This window comes from Telmatherina bonti (genome assembly GCF_933228915.1).
Source record: "Telmatherina bonti genome assembly, chromosome: 18".
Taxonomy (NCBI): domain Eukaryota; kingdom Metazoa; phylum Chordata; class Actinopteri; order Atheriniformes; family Telmatherinidae; genus Telmatherina; species Telmatherina bonti.
The window spans coordinates 14546800-14570456 of record NC_136616.1 but is presented as its reverse complement, the minus strand read 5'-3'; the positions used below and the strand labels follow the sequence as shown (position 1 = coordinate 14570456).

At 41.7% G+C, this 23657-nt stretch overlaps 1 protein-coding gene across 1 annotated transcript in view; it reads left to right on the top strand.

Annotated features, from left to right (window-relative positions):
- The first annotated feature begins 7061 nt into the window (after positions 1-7061).
- Positions 7062-23657, top strand: part of LOC306768869 (NACHT, LRR and PYD domains-containing protein 14-like) — a 55743-nt gene continuing 39147 nt past the window's right edge. The window contains exons 1-7 of the mRNA XM_079257334.1: positions 7062-7201; positions 8540-8646; positions 9327-9446; positions 10474-10593; positions 15830-16062; positions 19773-21546; positions 22404-22577. Coding sequence (XP_079113460.1) covers positions 8588-8646; positions 9327-9446; positions 10474-10593; positions 15830-16062; positions 19773-21546; positions 22404-22577 — 2480 coding nt within the window. The 5' untranslated portion in view covers positions 7062-7201; positions 8540-8587. The remainder of the gene's footprint in view (positions 7202-8539; positions 8647-9326; positions 9447-10473; positions 10594-15829; positions 16063-19772; positions 21547-22403; positions 22578-23657) is intronic.

Below are 23657 nucleotides of genomic sequence, written 5' to 3'. Positions count from 1 at the left end.
CTCAGTTTTACTCTGTTTGCACTTAAACAGGATTTTGTCTTGCACACTAAGACTAAGCTGCTTTAAAATGTCCATCTTGTCAAACTGCTGCACATTCCTGTTTAATTCTTACTGGTTTGTAGTGAGGGAGGCTGGTGCCGTCGCCTCGTTGCCTCTTATGTCATTGGAACTGATTTGTAGTGTTGTGATCACTGCTTTCTAGTAAGGAAGAAAGAAATGAGACGTAACAAACCTGAGCGCAACAGTTTAGACTGAATTCATTCTGCTATCTTTTCTTTCTTCTTCCAGAGGCTGAATGATGGGAAACAAAGGCTCCATAACCAGTACGACTCCTTCTAACTGGCTGCTTGACAGAGGAAAACATGCAAGTTTCACACATTTCAGGAGAAAAGTTGCACTTCACTAAATGCTCATTAATTCCTGCTTTTCCCTCTTTTTTCACTTTTCTCAGGATGTTTGGACACAATACAGAAATAGCACAAGAGAATACAGAGAAGATTTCTTTCCCAAATATCAGCTGGACCTTCCAGATGAAAAGCAGTCAGACTGGGACCTTAAGACATGGGGGGGTGGAGATTCATCCACCTTAAGAGAAAGCAGTGAGCGCAGATATGTTGAACTGATCAATAATTCTTCTGGTCAGGTAGTGGAGCGATGTCCACACTTTGGTAAGTTTTAATAAGAAGAAAAGAAATGAAATGAGCTTTTATTCTGAGCTGCTCCTCAAGCCAAAGTGCAATGGTTTAAAGTGTCTGAGACGGGCTCCGCTTTTCATCAAGAACCTTTTCCATCATTTCTTAAAGTAAGTGATGAAGAGCAGGAAGAAGAATGCTGGTCTTACTGGTTGCAGCCACTTCTCCATCACCTGAGATGCCAGACAGACTCATAGTACTTTCATTCTTGCTGGATTACTTTCTATTCTTCATCGGCATGAAGTTAGAGCAACTCTAAAGTATTTGTTGGTGTTTCTATCATCATATTTGCTGCATGATGAAGGTTAGAGTGAGGAGTGCTTTGTGAAAATGCTGCCATTTAATCCCCCATGAAGGCGCTTGGTCACCATGCTGGGATGGTGGGAATGAAGGAGTTTCCAGTTTGAACTGGAAAAGTTTGCTTTAGTCGACTCAGCTTCAATATAAAGTGGAACAGAAAACTATTTACTGGGAGCTCACATTTAATGAAGAGTTTAAACTCACAGTTTTTCAGAGATTTTACGTTTGTCGTGGCTTAAAAATACATTTCTTGCTGTTTTTTGCTGTTTTCATGACTCAGCAAACTCAGACAAACAAGATGAATAAATAAATGTTTCTTAATGGAAAAAACAGAAACATCACAGCTTTTATTGCAACATTTCTGAAAAGCTGCAGCAATTTCAAGCAATAAAAGAGCCAGAAGTTGGAAGATGTGGGCTAAATGTTCCAGAAAAGCAGAAAAAATAAGCAGCTCGTACACTGATGAGCATGGAGTGATAGAAGTTAGAAGCTAACTTGACTTTCTGCATCTTTCTGTTTTTCTACAGGTAGAAGTGAAGAAGAAAAAGCAGAGAAAGAAAGAAAGGAGCGAGAGAGACGGCAAGAAGAAGAGCAACGGCAAAGAGAGGAAGAGGAGAAGAGGCGTCAGGCGGAGCTGGAGCGTAAGAGGAAGATCCAGCAGCAGATTGAGAAGGAGAAGGAGGCCTCCAGGAAAAAGCTCTCCCAAGCACAGGAGAGCTTTCAGGAAGAGCAAAGCCTCAAAGAAGGAGTTCTTCACCAGCAGCAAACTCAGCTTCTACAGCCGATGCTGAAGATGATGCAGCTCACTTTGAAAGGGATGAAGGTGTGGCTAACTCCCATTCTCTGGCTTTGCTTCAACACCAAAACCTTGTGAAGAACTTTTAGGATTCATTTGTTCTGATGAACTTCTAGTGAGAGCAGAGTTCTTGCAGTAGTTTGTGGCTTGTTGTTTTTAAGGAAAAGCAGCAAAACTCGGAGTTCCTGCTTCATCCTGGGAAAAATGCAATAAAAGCCCAGTAAGAAGTCTGTTATCCTAACTGGATACCAGGGAGGAGAAAAACACCGACTTCTGCTTTTTAAGTCAATCTGTGAAAATGTTTCCACTTCAAAAGAATTCCCTAAATGACTTCTTCTTCATCACATAAAACATTTGAGTTTTCAGAAAGGAAGATAATAATAATCATCATTTTTATTCTTCTTATTGTCATTATTAAGGCAACTATGCTTAGAAGGTGCTTTTATTTGTTGAAAAAACGGACTCCAGCTGCTTTGTGTCCTAAAACATAGAAAGATGGAGACGTTTCCATCTCTATGTGAGCAAAGTCCAGTATATGAAAGATGAATGTGGTCCTCAGTAGGATCTCTGGCAGGATAAGTCATTCTCTCATCCAGATGTTTTTCCTCTAACTGATGGATGATCCATCTGTTGTTTCTGTGTCCAGTAACACAGCTGGACTCATATTCAGCATCACCTACTAACTGATGTGTGTCATTGGAGTAGATGTGGAATATCTAGAGCAAGTATGAAGTAAGTGGATCCCAGTGTGGGCCTCCCTGAGGTGCTGGTTTTCCCCACTGAGAGACTCTCCTTCACATTGGTAGCATCCCTCTCAAAGCTCTTCTTCCTGCCAGCCGGCGTTTCTTTAGCCACTTTATTTTTCAGGTCTTTACATTCATCAGAAAGTTTCTGGAATGTTCTTTGCTCTGTCAGTTCACCTGCAACTTGTTGCTCCACTTCTAATATCCCCTTCTGGGCTGAACTGGGATGCTGCTTACTGGGTGCTCATGTGACCTGTTTGGACATGGACTGTATTTCTAGGAGATGTTCTGTTCTGGCTGTTCTGATGAAGAGCGTTTGGGATGAAAACGTCACTGTGAGCTTGGAATCTAATGAAGTGTTTATTCTAGTGTCCAGACCTGCTGTTTTTTTTTCCAACTCACCACAGCAACATCAGATTGATATAAAGCCCCAACAGCCAACATCAAATCATTCCACTGACTCCAGCAGATCATCCTGAATATTGTCTTCCTCTGGATATGAGCACAGTTCCAGCTTTAGAAGTCATTCATCCATCATCATTTAGAATTGATCAGTCATTTACCAATCATCCAGCATTGGTAAACGTGCTCATATGTTCACAGCCTGTCAGATGTTTATCTCTACATAAAGAAGGGTGAATTCAGATCATCTTTCTTTTCTCAGCATGTGAACTCCACAGGACTCAGCCGATACAACAACAGACTGGACTTTTTATGTGGAAACCATGTAAAGCTGCAGCACAGCATCGGAGAGCAGCTGTTGGTGGAGGGATACCACGCATCAGGACTTCTAAACAACAATGAGAGAGAAAAGCTCCTGGAGTGGCTGGAAAGAGAGCAGCCATACTGGTTTGGAGAAGAGGATCATGAACTACTAAATGCCAGAAGGTCTAAAAAAAAAAAAACTGGCTCTGAAGAGATAAACTCTACAGATGTGGAAAAAAAGAGAAAAAGAAAGAAAAGATGGAACTGCTGACACGTTTCTGATCACTGTGCTGAGTTTTATTTCCAACTCAGATTCATTCTGATCCTGATTCCCTGTTTCTGCACAGATTTCATGTGTGTGTTCATGTGAAGCGTCAGTGTGGGTCATGTCTTTCTTTTGAAGAATTGAACTTGGATTTGTTGTGGAGATTTTCTTGATAGATGCTTGAAGTGTTATTTTCTGCCTTATTAAACCAACATAGAGGCTGGATTTTCTCTCTCCACACTGACCAAGTCAAAGGTCAGTGATGCTGACAAACTTGTCTCCTGCTAGAAAATCCTGATGGGAACTAAAACAAACAGATCAGATCCTTGCAGGAAGAAAATGTCTGCTTTCTTCCTCAGGAACGTTTCATAAAATCCTTTTGTTAGTTCAGAAGGACGATCCTGCAGGTCTACCAGAGGAAGAGCAACATGTTGGACTTGAAACAGTTTTGCTTCATCAGAATGATTGAAGTTTATTTCGGCTTTACTCACAATAGTTATTAATGCTTAGCTGCTTCAGATGAGCTACATCATATTATCCACTAGAGAGAGAGCATTTACTAATGTCTGCCTTCCATTCAATTCCATTTGAAACTATTAAATCCAGAATAATCTGATCTTTATGAAACATTCTGAATAAGTCCGATAATGATATCATGTGAAAGTTTGCATTGTTTGATCAATATTGGCTTTCAATTATCTTCATGTTGGATTGATAAAGATTTGAGCTTTATCTTGTTTTTCTCCTGTACTTTGTGTTTTATATGACACATGTAGTGAAGCTGGAAGAGTTCTAGCAGCTGCTGCACCTCAGATCAAACTACTTTGTTAAATAATCCTGTTTTGGATGTTGCAGCTCTGTTTGATACAGTTAATACAAAATATTCTGTTGCTGCTCTACACTTTGCCCTACATACTGTCTTTTGTTCATTGTGCTCACATCCAATGTGCTGCATCAAATAGTCAGCTAGTTTAACATGTCTGATGGTACAGGAGGTGTGTATTATTACAACAAAGCAGGTGATGTGGAAAGGCTGTGGCTGCAGAGTATCTTACATCCCATTCAGGTGTAGAACCTGGAAGTGGACGTCCAGTGGAGCCAGCTGAACCACCAAACAAAGATGATGTAAATTATTATTCTGTTTACACTCCAGGCTTGCATTGCTACTATGAATACAGTTAAGTAGCCAAACTAACTGCATGATAAACCAAAGAAGATCTGCATGTATTCTGTTACCTTTTGGTTGTTTCTGCTTTGGATGTTTGGACAGATTGATTTGGGAGGAGGTGTGTGCATCTGGAAGGACATCTGGGCCAAAATCAAAGGCAGCAGAAGAAATTCCCTGTTTGTCAAAGAGTTTGCAGTGGCGATACGGGGAACAAAGACTCTTGGTGACAAGAGCCTCATGGGGAAGACCTGCCCCCCCCCCCCCCCCCCCCACCAAAACAAACAGACCCCGCAGAAGCTACAAACACTGAAAGGTATTACATTCTTGGCATCAGCAGCCACAAGACCTTTGTAGGATCCAAAGTTCTGACTTATTTATACTCCGGAGCGTTAAAGTAGTCCCTGCTCCGGTGTGGGGAAACCTTTTGCATTCACACGTCATTGTTTTCAGCAGGAAATGTTTTGGTGTGTCAGACTGCTTCCAGGGAAAAGTCTGGGTGTTCCAACACTTGTTGAGATTAGAGCAGAGAGGAAGGAGCTGTAGCAGATGTTAGAGACAGGCTGTTTCCCAGTTCAGGTCTGGAGTACAGTACAAAACCATTCCTGCTCAGTGGTCTCCATCATTCTTTAATGACAGGATACGGTTTAACAGAAAAAGACTGTTTTACCTGGTAGGGATCCAAAGGGAGCTTCATTAGTTCACCGTTTGCAGATGAATTAAATGAAAAAGCCTGATGGCTGTAGAGATGAAGAATCTTCTGAATCTCTCCATCCTGAATGGAAGAGAGCAGTGCAACCACCACCGCTGTTTCTGCTGCATCAAGTTGTTTGTTTTGAACTGGATCATCACTCATCTCACCAGTGTGCACGTCTTCACCACAGTCTTCCCTGAATCCTGTTATTTCTGTTGTACAAACAAAACGTTCCTCAGGATCTTTAGTCTGTATCCCAGCAACGACTTCATGGAGAACTTCACGTGGAACTTCAGCAGCAGCCATGAATGGGATGTACACCAGTGTTACCATTAAAAATGTAGACTTTCTCAGCCTTCACCAGTATCTACACGTCATCACTATTGTTGGGCAGAAACTGGACATTTCTGTGACGGCCGACAGCAGAAACGGACGACATCTCCACCTCCAAGCCTTCACTTATGCAGCAACATGGTAGCCATGAAAACACCTCTCAGTATCGGCTAGAACAGCGTGGCTCCTCCAGACTTTCAGTAAAAGAAGCTCCTTTCCTGAACAAACTCCTCTCCTGACACAATTATCCATCAGTTGTTGTTTAAACACAACAAAAACATAAAAATGAAGGAAAAGTTGAATAAACACTCAGAGCTGCCAGACTTTGCTGCTACCAGTGGAAGCGCATGTTATAGAAATAATGTAAATATTTTTCTAAGTTAATGTATGTGATAATAGAAATTTTAGTTCTTTAAATGAATCATTTGCTGTTTTTATTCATAATGTTTTGATATCATGTTTTATATTGATTTAATAATTTGTTTATCTTTTGAGTCTGTTTCAGGGACCGACTCCGAGATACAGGCAGGATTTATTTAACTGTTCTAAACTGTTCTATTGTTTTGTAGAACTGCATTGTTATCTATGTATTGTAGTTTTTATCTAACAGACTACTGTGAGACTCTTAGATTGTGTTTTCTTGTTTGAATATTGCAATTTCTAGTAAAGCAGGAGATGCTGGTGAGCATTGTGACCAGCATAGGATGCTGGACCAGCACAACCAGTATCAACCAGTGCCTTTAGTGACATTGTTGTGTCATAGTAAAGTTGAACTGGATGGAATAATTATAAAAATGCAAAATTAAAAGAAAGAAATGAACTCAGAGAAAAGTGACAGCAAAAGACCATGTCATATTCAACCAGGGGGACAGGGGGTTTTCTCCTCCTGCGTTACCTTGTAGAAAGGTATCGACTGACAGACACTGATCACGTGTCTACGAGCACGCGCACAGCCCGTTAAAGCCGTTTGCAGTTTCTTTCCATGTTTCTGGTTTGCATCTCCCTGTCAGCATCAAGTCAACATAACACACACACACACACCTGACATTATGTCCATGTTAACAGAGGAAGTATGTTGTAGTGGTCCGTTTGGCACAAAGTTCACGTTGACTGAAGAAATATAAAGTCGGGAGAAGTTCAGCAGTTTCTCATGGAACACATGATGTTGTTGTTTTGGCTTTTTTTTTCCCCTGGAGGGGGCGCCACAGCGACTCATCGGCCTCCCAACTTCCCATTCGCAGGGTTGGGCTTTTTTACACTTCGGATGTCCCTCCTGAAGTAAACCTCTGTATTTATCCGCTTGTGTCCCCTCGGAGCTGCGGCGTAGGGGAGCAGGACTCAAACCACCGACCTGCAGGTCACTGGAACACCGGCTGGACCACCTGAGCCACTGTCACCGCTTTCTCATGTCACACGTGACTTCTTGTAAACAAGGAAGGGGAGATGAAAGTGAAAGTAGTCGCATAGTTCAACGCCATGTGGAATCGACAGCAGGTTTCTGAATAACGGTGAGTGTGTGAACAACATTCTTCTTCTTTGTCCTGTCAGAGTGTCTGAGTGGGGTTTTATCTCTGTGGAGTGGAAAGGAAGAAGAAATCTGACCCGTGAATAAAAAACAACTTTTATTCAGCTGTCTGAGTGGTTTCCTATTTCTCTGCTGTGAAACAACAGAAAACCTCAATTTAACAATTAAATAACAACTGATGAAGTTTGTTAAGTTTGAATATGATATCCTTAAACTTTATTAGCCAGAAGTGTATATTCTTGTACAAATAGCTTCACAAACTGACTTTAAATCCGCTAAAACAATCAGGAAATGTCTGGTCTTTGAGCCTCATTTTGTTGTCGGATTTTGGAACAAAGAAATGGTCTGAAATGTTTTATTAAATAACCGAAAATCCGGAAATTTTCAGAGAAAAGAAACAAAAACTAGCATATATCTTACAGAGCTAAAAAAAAAAAAAAAAAAAGAAGAAGAAACTTTTCCTTTGAATGCCAGTCAGAAAATATAGAGAAAAAAATTATATAGTATAAATGTATACATGATATAAAGATACATGATATAATATGAATAATGATACCTTTCATTTAGAATATTTTACATGATACAAAGTTAACTTGTAACATAAAGTATAAATGGTTCATATGTGTTTCTCTGATTTCTGCCTGTCAGAACATGTAAACAGTTTGATGCTTTTATTAAACATTGACCTGTTATTCTCAAATAATCCACTTTATTACTTTAAACATTTATGTATAATTTATGATGACGCCACGGTTTCAATACATCCAATGTGGAAGTCAAACTGATAAATAACAGGCTAAGCTAGGGGGAAGTGGGTGAGCGAGTCGTGGCTGCGTTTCCATCACCCCTAGAATTGCACAAAACCTACATTTTTGTTTATACTTTCATGAGGTCGTTTTTAAGACATTTTGAAATAGAACTGAACCACAAAAGTGTCATGAAAACACTTTTTCATCATTTACGCGTCACTGGATGTGACGCGAGGGATCATGGAGCCGCAGACAGAATCATGTTTCATCCAGATATTCAGGCGAGTCTTTAAGGATTCTGGAGATCCTCTGATTCCAGCTTCAAGTTGTGTTAAATGACTGTTTGGCTTATTTCCTCCTGACTTTGTTCATGTTGGAGGATTTCACTGCAGCAGAAACTCAGCTGGAAAACATCAGCTGATCCAGATGTTTATGTCATCACAAAGTCAATCTGACGTCTGATTTCTGACAGGAAGCCAGAAGAAGCAGAAGGTTTCTGTTTGGGTCTCAGACCTGAACAGACATGTTTGTTTTCATTCTTTAGTTCTGAGTGTTTCTGCTTTACCTCTCAGGAAGACGAGGACGGAGCAGAGTCTGCAGGATCCAGATGTCTGGCTGTGATGGAGGACCCATCCAGACCTCCAGACTTCAGGGCTGGACCAGAACCATCACATACAAAGTAAGTGGACGGCTCATGAAGGTGTTCGGACCATGTCAGAGATTCTTTATTCAGCCAAGTTCCAGACAAGACCAGAAGATCTGCATCGCTGGACTGGATCCAGACTGGAATTAAGTCCAGCTTAGATAACAGGCTCCAGGCTTTCAGAAATAAATGTAAATGTTATTATTAGTAAATGTTCTGCAGGTCTCAGTATTGGATGAGATTGGAATGAATCCATCAGGAACATTGGTGGATTCAGAACCATGAATGTTCCTGATCTCCGGTCTGAAAAGGACTTTAGATGTTCTGGTTTCTTCTCACCATCATTAGTTCTAGTCTTCATCCAGTCTAGGTCTCCATCAGTTCAGATGTTCAGCTGTGATCAGTTTCATCTCAGAGTAGCGTCCTGATCAGGTCCAATCAGAACCACCAAGCAGTTCTACCCAGAGGAACTCAGAGGGTCTGAAGCAGAACCCTCCAGAGTTCCTGGTCTGTGTGGAAAGTTCCTGCAGAGGAAACATGTCCTCTGATGTGAGTCAGCTAGAAAAGCTGGAATGTGATCTAAGAGGACTGATCCAAACATGAAAGCTTCTGATTCTCTGCAGCAGTTTGTGTGTTCAGAGCTTCTTCACTGGTTTTCGTCAGACAATTTCTCACTGATTGATGTGAAAGTAACGACAACATGTTTGTGTTTGCAGAGGTCAGAACCACAGATGGAGAACAGAGACTCCAGAACCCGACTGTGTGTCTCTGAAGAGTGACTGGTCCAAAGAATATCCTCCAAACTTCAGTGATGGATCTGGACCTTCAGACTCACAGTAAGAGAAGTGAAACAGACGTTTCAGGGTGTGTGATGATCTCCCTGTAGTCTCTAGAACTGCTGTTTATGTCTTCCGGCACCCCCCCGCGTGAAGTTGCAACTGAGTTTGGTTTCATGCACTGTCACATGCTAGCAAATGGATATCAACACACTGGCTGTTTCGAACGAAACCCGAGAGGACAGTTTTAGAGGAAGAGAGGAAAAGAAAGAGAAAAATGAAGTTTGCAAGAGATAAGTGACGAGTCATGATAAGACTGCCTTTTACTGGCTGGAGAGATCTCAGAGTACAGGTAGGATGCAAGATGGATGCAGAATCATCCGTGAATATGCCGTGCATCAAATCAAAGAAATCAATTCAAAGATACTTTATTTATCCCCAAGGGGAAACTCAGGGTTCAAGCCAGCTCGTCCAAGGTTAGACATACAGACATTTACATTTGACTGCATCACTAAGAACATCTGCAACAGTTCAGTTGTGCATCTTTAATGCTGACAACCAGAACATAACCTGAACATCTTGAAGCAACTGGGTGGTTCTGCTCCTGGTAAAATCACTCATGAAAACACACAGACAGGTGGAGGTGGAGGCTGGAGCACTGTCATTTCTCAGTTTGATCTAGTTTGATCTGGTTGTTGTGGAATTTATCCAATGAAAAATAAATCAAGAAATCAACTGTATTCTGTTTGGTTATTGAGAATGTACAGTTGTCGTGAGGGAGAGGTCTCGAGAGCTCTGCCTGCTCTCAGGGTGTTACAGCGTTCTTTTAGGCATACAAACCTGCACTGTCAAAACAACTTCTAGCTAAAGATGATAACAGTCGGAGCTGAATCAGACCTTGAACTGAAGACTCAGTTTTTACATGAACCTACTGAAGCAAGATTTCTGAACTACTTTAAACTATGCTGAATATATTTCAAGATGAACCACGTCTGTTTTACAACAAATATCCAGCAGGATCAGACATTTACCAGACAAACAAAACACACTTTATGTGAAATTAATGACAACATGTTTGTGTTTGCAGAGGTCAGAACCACAGATGGAGAACAGAGACTCCAGAACCCGACTGTGTGTCTCTGAAGAGGGACTGGTCCAAAGATGAACCTCCAGACCTCAGTGATGGACCTGGACCTTCAGACTCACAGTAAGAGAAGTGAAACCAAGTTTTCAGGATCTTCAGTGACTTCACATTAGTTGATGTTTGACAGAAGTTTTTATGTCAGAAAGTAAAATGATCCTTTTAGAAGAAACTTGATGTTTTATTCAGGTCATGTGAAAACATTTCTCTTTATTCGTTTTTTTATTTTCTATTTTATTTCTTATTTTCAGAAACTCTGCTAAACTGATCAAAATGTTTCTGTTACCGACACCTGAGGAATATTTGTCTGTGGTGAATTTTGTCTCTCCATTTTGTGTTAAATTTTAAAAAGTTTGTTTTCAAAATGTTTTTTCATGTTTTGTTTTCAAGTTTTTGATCATCCTCATTGATCAGAGCTCAGCAGCTCCAGTAAGCCTCAACAATCTTTATGTGTCAGTGATGCTGTATTGTCTGTGTGGTTTTATTTAAGCTGCTCTTTTCTCATCATCACACTCAGAGGATCAGCAGGTTGTTGATCCTGTTTTGTGTCAGGGTTAGAACGTTACTTTTTGTTTGTCATTAACAAATTTTTTTCTTTCTCTCTTTTTATGAAACAGAATTAAAACATATTTTTATGTTAAATAAGCTAGCAGCAGTGATGTCTCCATATGAAGTGAATATTGTCAGAGGAAAGGTGTCAGATGTTGCTGCAGGAAGTTTTGAGTTTAACATCAACCTGCAGGCAGATGACTCGGCGTTTCTTTCAGAAAGCAGGTTTAGTCAAAACTCAGTTATTTCACGCAGAGTTAAAGGAAACTGAGTTTTCTGTTTCACAGAGTGAGTTCTGCTGGACTCTGAGTCAGTTACCATAGTAACATACTATGTGATAATAACCTGCTTGCTCGCAGGTTTAGAACCAGCAACTCTTGCATTTATCGTCTTCAGCTGCATATTCAGACGGAACTAAATGGCTGATCAGACGATGAAAAACTGGTTGACAATTATAATTCAATCAAGAATATTTTATTCATCCTTGAGGGTAGATTTAGGCTCAAATCATTTGCAGTAATCTCTGTCACTAGAGTCTGATCAGACCCCATTTAGATGTTTCATCATTCCCTGATTTATTTTCTGTTTGACTCTACAGTACATTATTTATCTCAAGACAGTCTGGCTGCAGTGCTCCACTGTGGGGACAGCTCCGGTGCAGTCTCCACTCTCAGGCCACCTCCACCATAGTTCAGGAAGAAACAAACTTTCCTTCACACCTCCCTCACCCAACGCCACTGTGGAGGAAATTAAATGAAGAAAAAGATTTGCCAACCACCTCTAAAACACAGCAGAAGACAAAAAATGACTAAGCTAAATATAAACATTTGACGTAGTACAGAAACGTAGATCTGTTATCCAAATAATAATAAAAAAAAGTGATCATATGTTGTGACGTGAGGGTTTAAATTATAAAAATGTGAAACTATTACATTATAAAAAATAAGTTTCACCTTTTTACAATGATACTATCATGTTATAATGCGGTAGAGTCCTTTTTTTATTTAGGTAACACCTCTATGCTTCTTTTATATTGAATACATACCTCCATCCATCCATTTTCTGCAGCTTATCCTGTGTCAGGTCACGGGGGCAGCAGCCTAAGCAGGGAAGCCCAGACTTCCCTCTCCCCAGCCCCATTTGCCAACTCTGTGGGGGGAACCCAAGGCGTTCCCAGGCCAGCCGAGAGATATAATCCCTCCAGCGTGTCCTGGGTCTTCCCAGGGAGGCGTCCAGGAGGCATCCTAACCAGATGCCTGAGCTACCTCAACTGGCTCCTCTCGATATGGAGGAGCAGCGGCTCTACTCTGAGCCCCTCCCGGATGACTGAGCTTTTCACCCTATCTCTAAGGGAGAGCCCGGCCATCCTGCGGAGTAAACTCATCTCAGCCGTATGTATACAAGATCTTGTTCTTTCAGTCACGACCCACAGCTCATGACCATAGGTGAGGGTAAGAACATAGATCGACTGGTTAATTGAGAGCTTTGCCCTCTGGCTCAGCTCCTTCTTCACCACGACAAACGCCGCACTGATCCGTCTGTCGAGCTCATGCTCCACATGGGGCAGGACCTCACTCACTGACCCGGAGAGGACAATCCACCCTATTACAGCTGAGGACCATGGTCTCAGATGTGGAGGTGCTGATTCCCATCCCAGCCGCTTCACACTCTACTGTGAATCGCTCAAGCGAGAGCTGGAGATCATGACCAGATGATGCCAACGGGACCACGTCAACCGCAAAAAGCAGAGACTCAATCCTGAGGTCCCAAAACTTGATCCCCTCAACACCTTGGCTGCGCCTGGAAATTCTGTCCATAAAAGTCAGGAACAGAATCCATGATAACGGGCAGCTTTGGCGGAGTCCAATTCTCACCGGAAACAAATCCGACTTACTACCTGCAATGCAGACCAAACTCTGACACCTATTGTACAGGGACTGGACAGCTCCTATAAGGGGGTCCGGTACCCCATACTCCTGGCGTACCTCCCACAGGATCCCCTGGGGGACACGGTCTAACGTCCTCTCCTCATCCACAAAGCACATCTCGACTGATTGGGAAAACTCCCATGCCCCCTCCAGGACCCCAAAGAGGGTATAGAGCTGGTCCACTGTTCTGCGACTGGGACGAAAACTGCACTGCTCCTCCTCAATCCGCGATTCAACTATCAGACATATATATGTGTATATATATATATATATATATACATATATATATAAATAGTCACAACCATAGGGCGCACTACATTTTAAGGCCCTGCCTCAACTTTGGGTCACACATAACGCGCACCGCGTTATTGTGCGCATGCTAAAACAAAAGTAATAAACAGTAACGAAAGCAAAACAGCACATTTGGTTTAACTTTATTCAACAACAGTACCAGTATTTACTTTTAAAAGACACTTTTTAATCAGTCTGTCATGATGAATCTGTCAAAGTCCTCATTTTCTGTGTCAGAATTGAACAGCTAGGCAATTTCAACATCCAGCATACTGGCTTCTCTCTCTTCCTCGTCAGTGTCGTTGCTGGGGGCTGTTCAATGATGATATCGGCATTTACAAAAGCTTGGACAAAAATTGATGAAGATATGGTAGCCCAGGCATCCACAATCCACTCACATATGGTGGCGAAAACACAATTCGCCCGTCGCTGGCTTCCAGTCTTTGTGTGTTCGCCGTCTCTCATCCATTGTTCCCGTGACACTCGCAACTTAGCTTTAAACTTGCTGTTCACACCAATGTCCAGCGATTGTAGTTCTTTCGTTAGTCCTCCCGGGATGATGACAGGCACATGGTTCATTTGCTTTACTTGATTTTTCACAGTAGCGGTGATATGGGCACGCATGGAGTCGTGGATCAACAGAGAGGGTGAAGCGTGAAAATAAAACCATCTGGTCTCTTTACATAGACCTCTCTCAGCAACTCTTTCATTTTCTCCACATATTTAGCCCCTATGACTGCAGGAAACGGTCTTACAGTCAATCAAGCAGAATGCTTACCAAAATCGCACAACAACATTTTTACTGATTTTGGGATTCAGCAAACACATAAGGCACACCGGGTTAAAAGGGGCACCACTGTTTTTTTTGTGAAAATCAGCTGCTTTAAGTGTGCCTTATGAAAATACGGCCGTGAAAATACAGAATTTATATATTTTTTTGGAATTTTATGTGAAACCAACACAAAGTGTCACAATTGTGAAGTACAACATTGCACATAATTTTTTTTCCACAAATAATAATAAAAAAAAGTGCAATGTGCAAATGTATTCAGCCCCCCCTGAGTCAATACTTTGTAGAGGTGCCTTTTGCTGCAATTACAGCTGCAAGTCTTTTGGGGGTATGTCTCTACCAGCTTTGCACATCTAGAGATTTTTGCCCACTTTTTTTTTTTTTTTAAGTCAGATTAGATGGAGAGCATATGTGAACGGTGATTTTCAGATCTTGCCACAGATTCTTGATGGGATTTAGGTCTGGACTCTGACTGGGCCATTCTAATACGTGAATATGTTTTGTTTTAAACCATTCCATTGTATTCCTGGCTTTGTGTTTAAGGCAGTTATCCTATTGGAAGGTAAACCTCCGCCCCAGTCACAGGTTTTTTGCTGGCTCAAAAAGGTTTTCTTCCAAGATTACCCTGTATTTGGCTCTATCCCTCTTCCCATTAACTCTAAACAACTTCCCTACACCTACTGAAGAGAAGCACTACTAGATCATAATGCTACCACTACCATGTTTGACCGTGGGGATGGTGTGTTCAGGGTGATGTGCAGTGTTAGGTTTCTGCCACGTCTAACGTTTTGCATTTAGGACAAAAAGTTCAATTTTGGTCTCATCTGACCAGAACACCTTCTTCCATATGTTTGCTGTGTCCCCCACATGGCTTCTGGCAAACTGCAACAGGACTTCCTATGGTTTCTTTTAACAAAGGCTTTCTTTTTACCACTCTTCCATAAAGGCCAGATTTGTGGAGTGCAAGCCCAATAGTTGTCTTGTGGACAGATTCCCCCACCTGAGCTGTGGATCTCTACAGTTCGTCCAGAGTTACCATCCTCTTGGTTGCATCTCTTGTCAGCGCTCTCCTTGTTCACCCTATAAGTTTAGGTGGTCAGGTCTTTTTAGGGTTGCAGTTGTGGCGTACTCTTTCCATTTTCGGATTGAACAGTGCTCTGTGAGATGTTCAAAGCTTGGGATTTTTTTTTATAGCCTAACCTGCTTTAAACTTCTCCACAACTGTATCTCTGACCTGTCTGGTGTGTTAATTGAACTTCATGGTGTGTTTGCTCCCCAACTTTCAATTACAAAACCTCTGAGGCCGTCACAGAACAGCTGTCTTTGTACTGAGATTAGATTACACACAGGTGTACTCTATTGAGTCATTAGGTCAACATTCAGTCATTCAGCAGTTTTCAGGCAACTTCTGAATTTAATTAGTTACACTGAGAAAAAATGGGGCTGAAGACTTATGCACACTGCACTTTTCATTTTTTTTATTTGTGGGAAAAGAATTAAATCATGTGTAATTGTAACTGTACTTCACAATTGTTGGTCCTACACATAAAATTCCAAGAAAATATGTTGTGGCTCATAATGTGTGAAAATGTGGAAAAGTTCAAGGGGTATGAATACTTTTGCAAGCCACTGTAGATGTTATTTCCTGCCTGAGACATCCCAGCTTCTGGACAGTGTCCACACATCATGATATTTTCATCAACAGTCAGAACATTGTTTTAGTGATGAAGAAATGTCTTTACAGGAGGAAGAGGAGTGGTGTCTGTGAGGAGGAGCAGCTGTACCGCTGTCTTTTGTGTCAGGACGTCCTGAAGGATCCAATCTCTACCAGCTGTGGACACAGATTTTGCAGACGCTGCATCAGCTCATACTGGGACCAGTCTCTTTCTTCAGGAGGTTTCTCCTGTCCACAGTGTGGGATAAGATCCAGAACCAGAACTGGACTGCAGACAGCTGGTCAGAGCAGAACTGTAGCAGGTCAGATATTCTGTTCACATCTTGTTTTAACTCAGACATGTTGATGAATGTTTCACATCTTTATAAAGATCATTTCAGTGAATCTGTTTGACTTTTTCTGGAAGACGTGTCCTGTGTTCTCTCTTGAAGAAAAATCCAAATTCATACATTTATCTTTCATATTTGATGGTTTCTGATGCTCCAACTGTCTCTTTTTTCATAAATCAATCAGCTTTTAGGGTCAGTCAGAGCAGCTAGAATCAGCCTTCATCCTCCAAATACGTTCTTGTCCTATAAGTGTAACACTGTGAGAAGACCATAATGCAGGCTGTTTACGAAGTGTCAGACAGTTAGTTTGACCTGCTGGGTTTCTTCATCCTGGAACCACAACAGCTCAAGTCCTGATCCAATACTAAAGGGAAATTTAATATTGTGGCATATAATTAACTAGAGGAGGTCTTGTTCTGGATGCTGATGGCTGTAGGTAGGCAGGAATGATCTTCTGTATCTTTCACTCTTACAGCGGACCTGAAGAAGCATGTCTCTGAACACTTTGTTGTTTCTTCACTGTGTTGTGGAGAGGGTGTGAAGAATCCTCCATCTTCATCACCTTGTGCTGCAATCTTCGGACAATCAACTCCAGTGGCTCCAGAGTTACTCCAAGCACAGAAGCAGCTTTCTTGATCAGTTTGTTGATTCTCTTCAAGTCTCTGGTTCTGATGCTACTACCCCAGCAGATGGCTACAAAACTGACTGCACTCTCCACAGACATATAGAAGATATACAACATCTTGGTGCTGATGTTGAACGATCTCAGCTTCCTTAAGAAGTACAGTCTGCTTTGACCTTTCTTATAGATGTAGTCAGTGTTGCATTTCCAGTTCAGTTTGTTGTCCAGCTGAACTCCAAGATACTTGTATTCCTCCACCTCCTCTCCCAGGATGGAAACAGTGCTTTGTTTATTCTTGTTCTTCCTGAAGTTAACAATCATCTTTTGTTTTGCTGGTATTTAATATGAGATGATTACTACCGCAACATTTAACAAACTGACTGACCAGTTCTCTGTACTCTGCTTCTTGTCCATCCCTGATACACCCCACAACTGCAGAGTCATCAGAGTATTTCTGCAGATGACAGGACTCAGAGTTGTACTGGAAGTCTGAGGTGTACAGTGTAAAGAGGTATGGTGAGAGTACAGTTCCTTGTGGTGCACCAGTGCTGCTGACCTCCATCTCAGACACACAACCTTTCAGTCTCACAAACTGGGGTCTGTTTGTGAGGTAGTCATAGATCCAGGTGGTTGTGGAGGTATCCACCTGGAATTTATGGAGCTTCTCACTTAACAAAGCAGACTGAATGGTATTAAAAGCACTTGAGAAATCAAATAACATGACCTCAGAGTGCTGCCTGAATGGTCCAGATGAAAGTATGCTCTCTGGAGCAGGAACATGATGGCATCTTCAACCCCAAATCTATTACGATATGCAAACTGTAACGTGCCCTGAAAGGTTTTTACTTGCTTGTTGACGTGAGCCAGTAAGAGTCTCTTCAGGACTTTCATGATGTCAGGGCAACTGGTCTGTATTCACTTGGTTCAGTTAGTTGTGTTTTTTTAGGCACGGGAACAAGGCAGGATGTTTTCCACAGGGAGATGAAGCTGTGTTCAGGACTGAGCTGCAGGGTGTCAGATTGGAGGTGTGACAGGAAAGCAGTGGGCGTATGGAGAGTATGTGGTCTGTTGGGCTGGAGGTAGGGGATGAACTGAACCTGTTGAAGAATATGTTCAGCTCATTAGCTCTGTCCAGACCTCCATCAGGCTGGTCCCCCTTTAACTTGAAGCCGGTGATCTTCTTCATTCCAGACTACACATCCCTCATGTTATTCAGGTGACTGGTAATCCTGTGTTTGTTATTGGGGAAGTACCTCACTGTTCTTGTTGGGATTATGCTGTCCACACAGCAGTTTATATAATCTGTCACACACTCAATCATGGCGTTGATGTTGTCTCCATGAGGTTCGCAGAGGACCTTCCAGTCTGTAGCCTCAAAGCCTCCTCTAAGAGCATCTTCAGCTTCAGCAGACCAGATTTTGATGGTCTTTATGATGACTGGTTGCTGCTGAACGATGGGCTTATAGGTAGAGGTCAGAAGAACCAGATTGTGTGTGTGTGTGTGTGTGTGTGTGTGTGTGTGTGTGTGTGTGTGTGTGTTTTCTTTATATATGTACACATTTTTTTGTTTGTTTGGTTTTTTTTTTTGTCATTGGTTTTTTATCTGTACAATTCTGTTTGGTTTGTTTTTTTTTTTTTTTTAAAAAGAAGAAGAAGAAAAAAAAAAGAAGAACCAGATTATGGTCAGATCTTCCTAAAGGAGGCAGGGCAGAACAACTGTATCCATTGTTCATATTTTGCATAAAATAAGTCCAACATCTTATTTTCTCTGGTGGAGCAGCTGACAAACTGCTGGAATGTTGGTAAAGTTGCAGAGAGGAAGACGTTATTGAAGTCTCCAGAGATCGGCATGAATGAGTTTGGATACTGTGTTTGTAGCCGAGCAATAATGGAGCTGATGATGCCACAGGCTGTGTCTGGTGTGGTACCAGGTATTATATAAACCGCTACCAGAATAACACAGGTAAACTCTTTGGGTAAATGATATGGACGGAAACTCACAGCTAACAGTTCGATGTCCCTTGTGCATATTTTCTCCTTGACAGTAACATGTCCAGGATGACAAGAGCGCTGGTTAACCAGCACCAAATTCCACCACCCTTTAACTTCCCGCTGTGTTGTCTACTGCGGTCTGCATGGACCATTTTAAAGCTTGGTATGGACACATTGCAGTCGGGAATGTGTTCATGTAGCCATGTCTCGGTGAAGCACATATTACTGCACTCTCTGTATTCTTTATGAGACCTTGTTTGCATCTCGAGTTTGTATGTTTTGTTGGCTAACGATCTCACGTTACCCATCACAACAGTTGGAAAAAATGGTTTAAATCTCTATTGCTTTCTCCGCTGCCTCACTACTTCTCTGCATCCTTTTCTTTTTCTTTTTAACTCCATTGGGATTTGATGTGTTTTTTTCCTGATAATCCCGATTTAGGAGAGTGTAATTGGTTGATCCCTAAGACTAGATGGTAAGACTTGATGGTAAACTAGTCTTTCGTTGCCATGTAGACTCATCATAACAAGTCTTGAGAAAGCCAAAAATATGCAGAAAAATCTCTGTTGCAGCCCACCCTCCGAACTGGCGTGAAATCCTCACGGAAAAAAAAAGACCTAACTTGAGCTAATATCTTTATAAGAAGAGTTTGTACTTTAAAAAAAAAAAATCAAGACAGCAAGTTAGAGCTGCCACAATTTGCTGCCATCAGACGGCGCCATGTAGAATGGAATGATCCAATACTTAAACAAGCTGAGTTAATCAAGCAAGTAAAACAAGCTGAAGCTGAGTTGTGCAGCTGTGTTCATTTCATATATACTTCGAACTAACATTTTTATACAGATGATAGTAATAGCTGGATTCAGGATAAATTTGAGAGAGAAAAAAATCAAGATATTGTGGTTCTGATGGTTTGACTGCAGCTTCTCTGCTGTTTCTCCTTGTTTCCCTGTCTATTGAGAAATTTTATTCTATGGTAAAGTTAAATAAACATCCTGCAGGATAAATAAAAAATATAAAACAAAGTCTGATGAATCTGATTTCCTTTTGTCTTTGTTCTTGTTTCCAGCAGATGTTGGTCTGCAGGAGGTTTTAGATGAACATAAGATCAGTCTGAGGAGGAGATGTGAACATGTGACTGAAGGAACTGATGAAACAGGAAGTAGAACCCTCCTCAACAGGATCTACACTGAGCTCTTCATCACAGAGGCACAAAGTGAAGAGGTTATTGCCCAACATGAGCTGAGGCTGTTGGAGACAGCTTCTAAGATCAACACCCTCCATGACACTCCAATCAGATGCCAGGACATCTTTAAAGCCTTACCTGACCAACATGGACTAATCAGAGTGGTTCTGACCAACGGCGTCGCTGGTGTTGGAAAAACCTTCTCAGTGCAGAAGTTCACTCTGGACTGGGCAGAGGGCCTGGAGAACCAAGATGTCAGTGTGGTGGTTCTGCTTTCATTCAGAGAGCTGAACTTGATCAGAGAGGATCAGTACAGTCTTCTCCAGCTGCTCCATGTTTTCCATCCAACATTCCAGAAGATCCCAGCAGAGCAGCTGGCTGTCTGGAAACTTCTCTTCATCTTTGATGGTCTGGATGAAAGCAGACTTTCACTGGACTTCAACAACACTGAGCTTGTTTCTGATGTCACACAGAAGTCTTCAGTCAACGTGCTGTTGACAAACCTCATCAAGGGGAATCTGCTGCCCTCGGCTCTCATCTGGATAACTTCCAGACCTGCAGCAGCCAATCAGATCCCTCCTACATGTGTTGACAGGGTAACAGAGGTACGAGGCTTCACTGATGTCCAGAAGGAGGAGTACTTCAGGAGGAGATTCGGTGATAAAGAGATGTCCAGCAGAATCATCTCCCACATGAAGACATCCAGGAGTCTCCACATCATGTGTGGAATCCCAGTCTTCTGCTGGATCACTGCTACAGTTCTGGAGGACATTTTGACCACAGAGCAGAGAGGAGAGCTGCCCAAGACCATGACGGACATGTACTCACACTTCCTGATGGTCCAGACAAAGAGGAAGAAGAACAAGTACCATGAGGGACATGAGATGAGTCCACAGGAGCTGATGAAGGCTGACAGGGAAGTTCTTCTGAAGCTGGGGAGGCTGGCGTTTGAACATCTGGAGAAAGGAAACATGTTCTACCAAGAAGACCTGGAGCTGTGTGGTCTTGATGTCACAGAGGCTTTGGTGTTTTCAGGAGTTTGTACTGAAATCTTCAGAAGAGAGTGTGTGATCTTCCAGAAACCAGTTTACTGCTTTGTTCATCTGAGTGTTCAGGAGTTTTTGGCTGCAGTCTACATGATGCACTGTTACAATGAGAAGACTGAGGTCCTGGAGGACTTCTTGGGTACAAAATTTAGTAAGTCACCTCTAGAATATTTCCTGAAGAAGGTCTTGACAGCATCCATTGAAAGTAAAAATGGCCACCTGGATCTGTTTACTCGCTTCCTTCATGGCCTCTCTCTGCAGTCCAACCAGATACTCTTAGCAGGTCTGTTGGGTCGGACAGAGAACAGTCCAGAAACTATAAAGAGAGTCACTGAAAACCTGAAGAAGATGAACACTGATAACATCAGTCCTGACAGAAGCATCAACATCTTCCACTGTCTGATGGAGATGAACGACCTCTCATTTTATCAGGAGATCCAAGAGCTGCTGAATTCAGAGAAGGAACTCTCAGGTTACCACTGTTCAGCTATGGCCTACATGCTGCAGATGTCAGAGGAGGTTCTGGATGAGTTGGACATGAAGAAGTACAACACAACAGATGAGGGACGGCGGAGACTGATCCCAGCTGTGAGGAACTGCAGGAAATTTCGGTGAGTTAATGTGTTCATGAGCTTTATCATGGTGTGTATGTCTCATCTGAGTGAACACAGTGATGGCATGTATCATGCTCCTTAGCTGGAAGCACCGACTGCCTGATTTTTTTTAATTTTGTCAGAAAAGAAAAAATCAAGCTCATTACAGGTTCAGTTGGATAGAAGTTCTGAAGATACTGACAGTCTGTCACAGGAACAAACAAGGTTCAAGCATTACTGGTGTTTTTAGCAATAATGTCAGAGAAGGATTTTAGTGTTGCTCTGAGAAACATCAGGAAACTTGTGAAAACATTAAATGTAACACAGTAGAGGCAGATTGCCACCCTCCCAGCCCCAGTTTTGCTGGAGGTTTTCCTTTACGTTTACAGAGTTTTTTGGGTTTTTTTCTTTCCACTGTCATCCGCTGCCCTGTCCAGCTCAGGGTGGGGACTGAATCAATATCAAGGTTCAGTACAATAAGTTAATTATCCTTTTTTTGAGGCTATTATTTATTATCAATTAGCTTGTATGAATACTGATTGGATGATGATAGATTGGCTCAAATTGATTTGTCTGTGAAGTCCCCTGAGATGACATTGTAAATCGGTGCCCTGTCAATAAAGTTGTCTTGAATATGTATATGCATAAACGTAACTCCACGTTCCCTTATTCATCTGCAGATTAAGAAACAAAGATTCTGTTAGAAGTGTGCAGGTCTGAGAGAAACTGGAGAGATTTATTGTCATGTTAAACAGACATGACATAAATCAGAGAAATAAAAACATTTTCACATAATGTTTGTTTTTGTCATCACATTCAGTCATACTGGTTTTAGTTCACATTCTCCTTTTTTGACTCAATTTTCTTATTTGCAGACTTGCTGATATTAAACTATCTGAGGCTGACGTTGAAGTTATTGCCTCAGCTTTGAAGTCCAACCCCTGCCATCTGACAGAATTACACCTCCCCAACACCTGGCTGGAACATTCAGGTGTTAAGAAGCTGCTTGATGGACTGGAGAGTCCAAACTGCCAACTGGAGTCATTGAGGTCAGTTCACTGGTTTGTTGCTTTTCTATATCTATTTTTAAACATCTTTTTCTGTTGTATCAGAACTGATTTAATTAACACTTGTTACATGTTTGTATAATAAATATCTTGTCATGAAGCTGTGTGACCCCCAGAGTGATGGTGGAGTTCTGGTGACCAGTTATGACATGTTGAGGTCAATTAACTCACTGCCTAAGACATCTGCAGTAATGATAGCTGGCAGCCAGTGAGTTCATCATATCCTTATTCTGGTGATAGAACAAGCCACATAAACTGCAATGAATCCTCAACTGAAAACCTAAACATCTTCTACACCTGTAAAGAAACAAAATATTCTAGAATATTCTCAGAAAACGCAACAGACGTCATCAAGAGCACATGTGGAAGAAAACTGTAAAAACCATAAAGAACTATGAACACAGCAGGAACAAGAATATGGGTATCTGTATGCGTACTAATCATCAGGGTTGAGTTGAGTGATAATGCAGATTTAGTTGTGCCCCCTCTGATGATCGGGGCCGATCAAAATGGTCCCAAGTCCTGGGCAGAGACTGCAGACAGCAGTGATGGTCATATGTCCCCCTTGAAGGAGGCAGAAGAAAGCCGCAGCCTGAATAACTGCCACATTGTATGTTTGAAAATGTCTGAATGTTCAGAAAGATGATGAATCAAGTTTTAATCTTGAACTTTGACTAACAAGAAAAAAATGCACTGTCCCCCCTCATCACTACCATAATTCATGCGTACCATCTCCTCTCAAAATTGCTGCGATCACTCCTGTCTTGAAAAAAATCTGGTTCTGATTCTGCTGACCTTAATAATTTCTGCCCCATCTCTAATCTTACTTTTATTTCAAAACTTCTGTAAAAATCCATTGCTTCTCGACTCCACACTCACCTTTCTTCCAACAATCTGTTGTCAGACAGCAGCTGCATGTAGCCTAATTGTCCAGTAGAAGTCAGTGTTTTACCACCAACTGTCTCAGTTTGCATCTCCTCAAGTGAATCAGTTGTTTTCTTCACCAGTATTTGACTGCAGGATTATTTCTGTGTTTGTCTAGTTTAAATGAAATGAAAAATA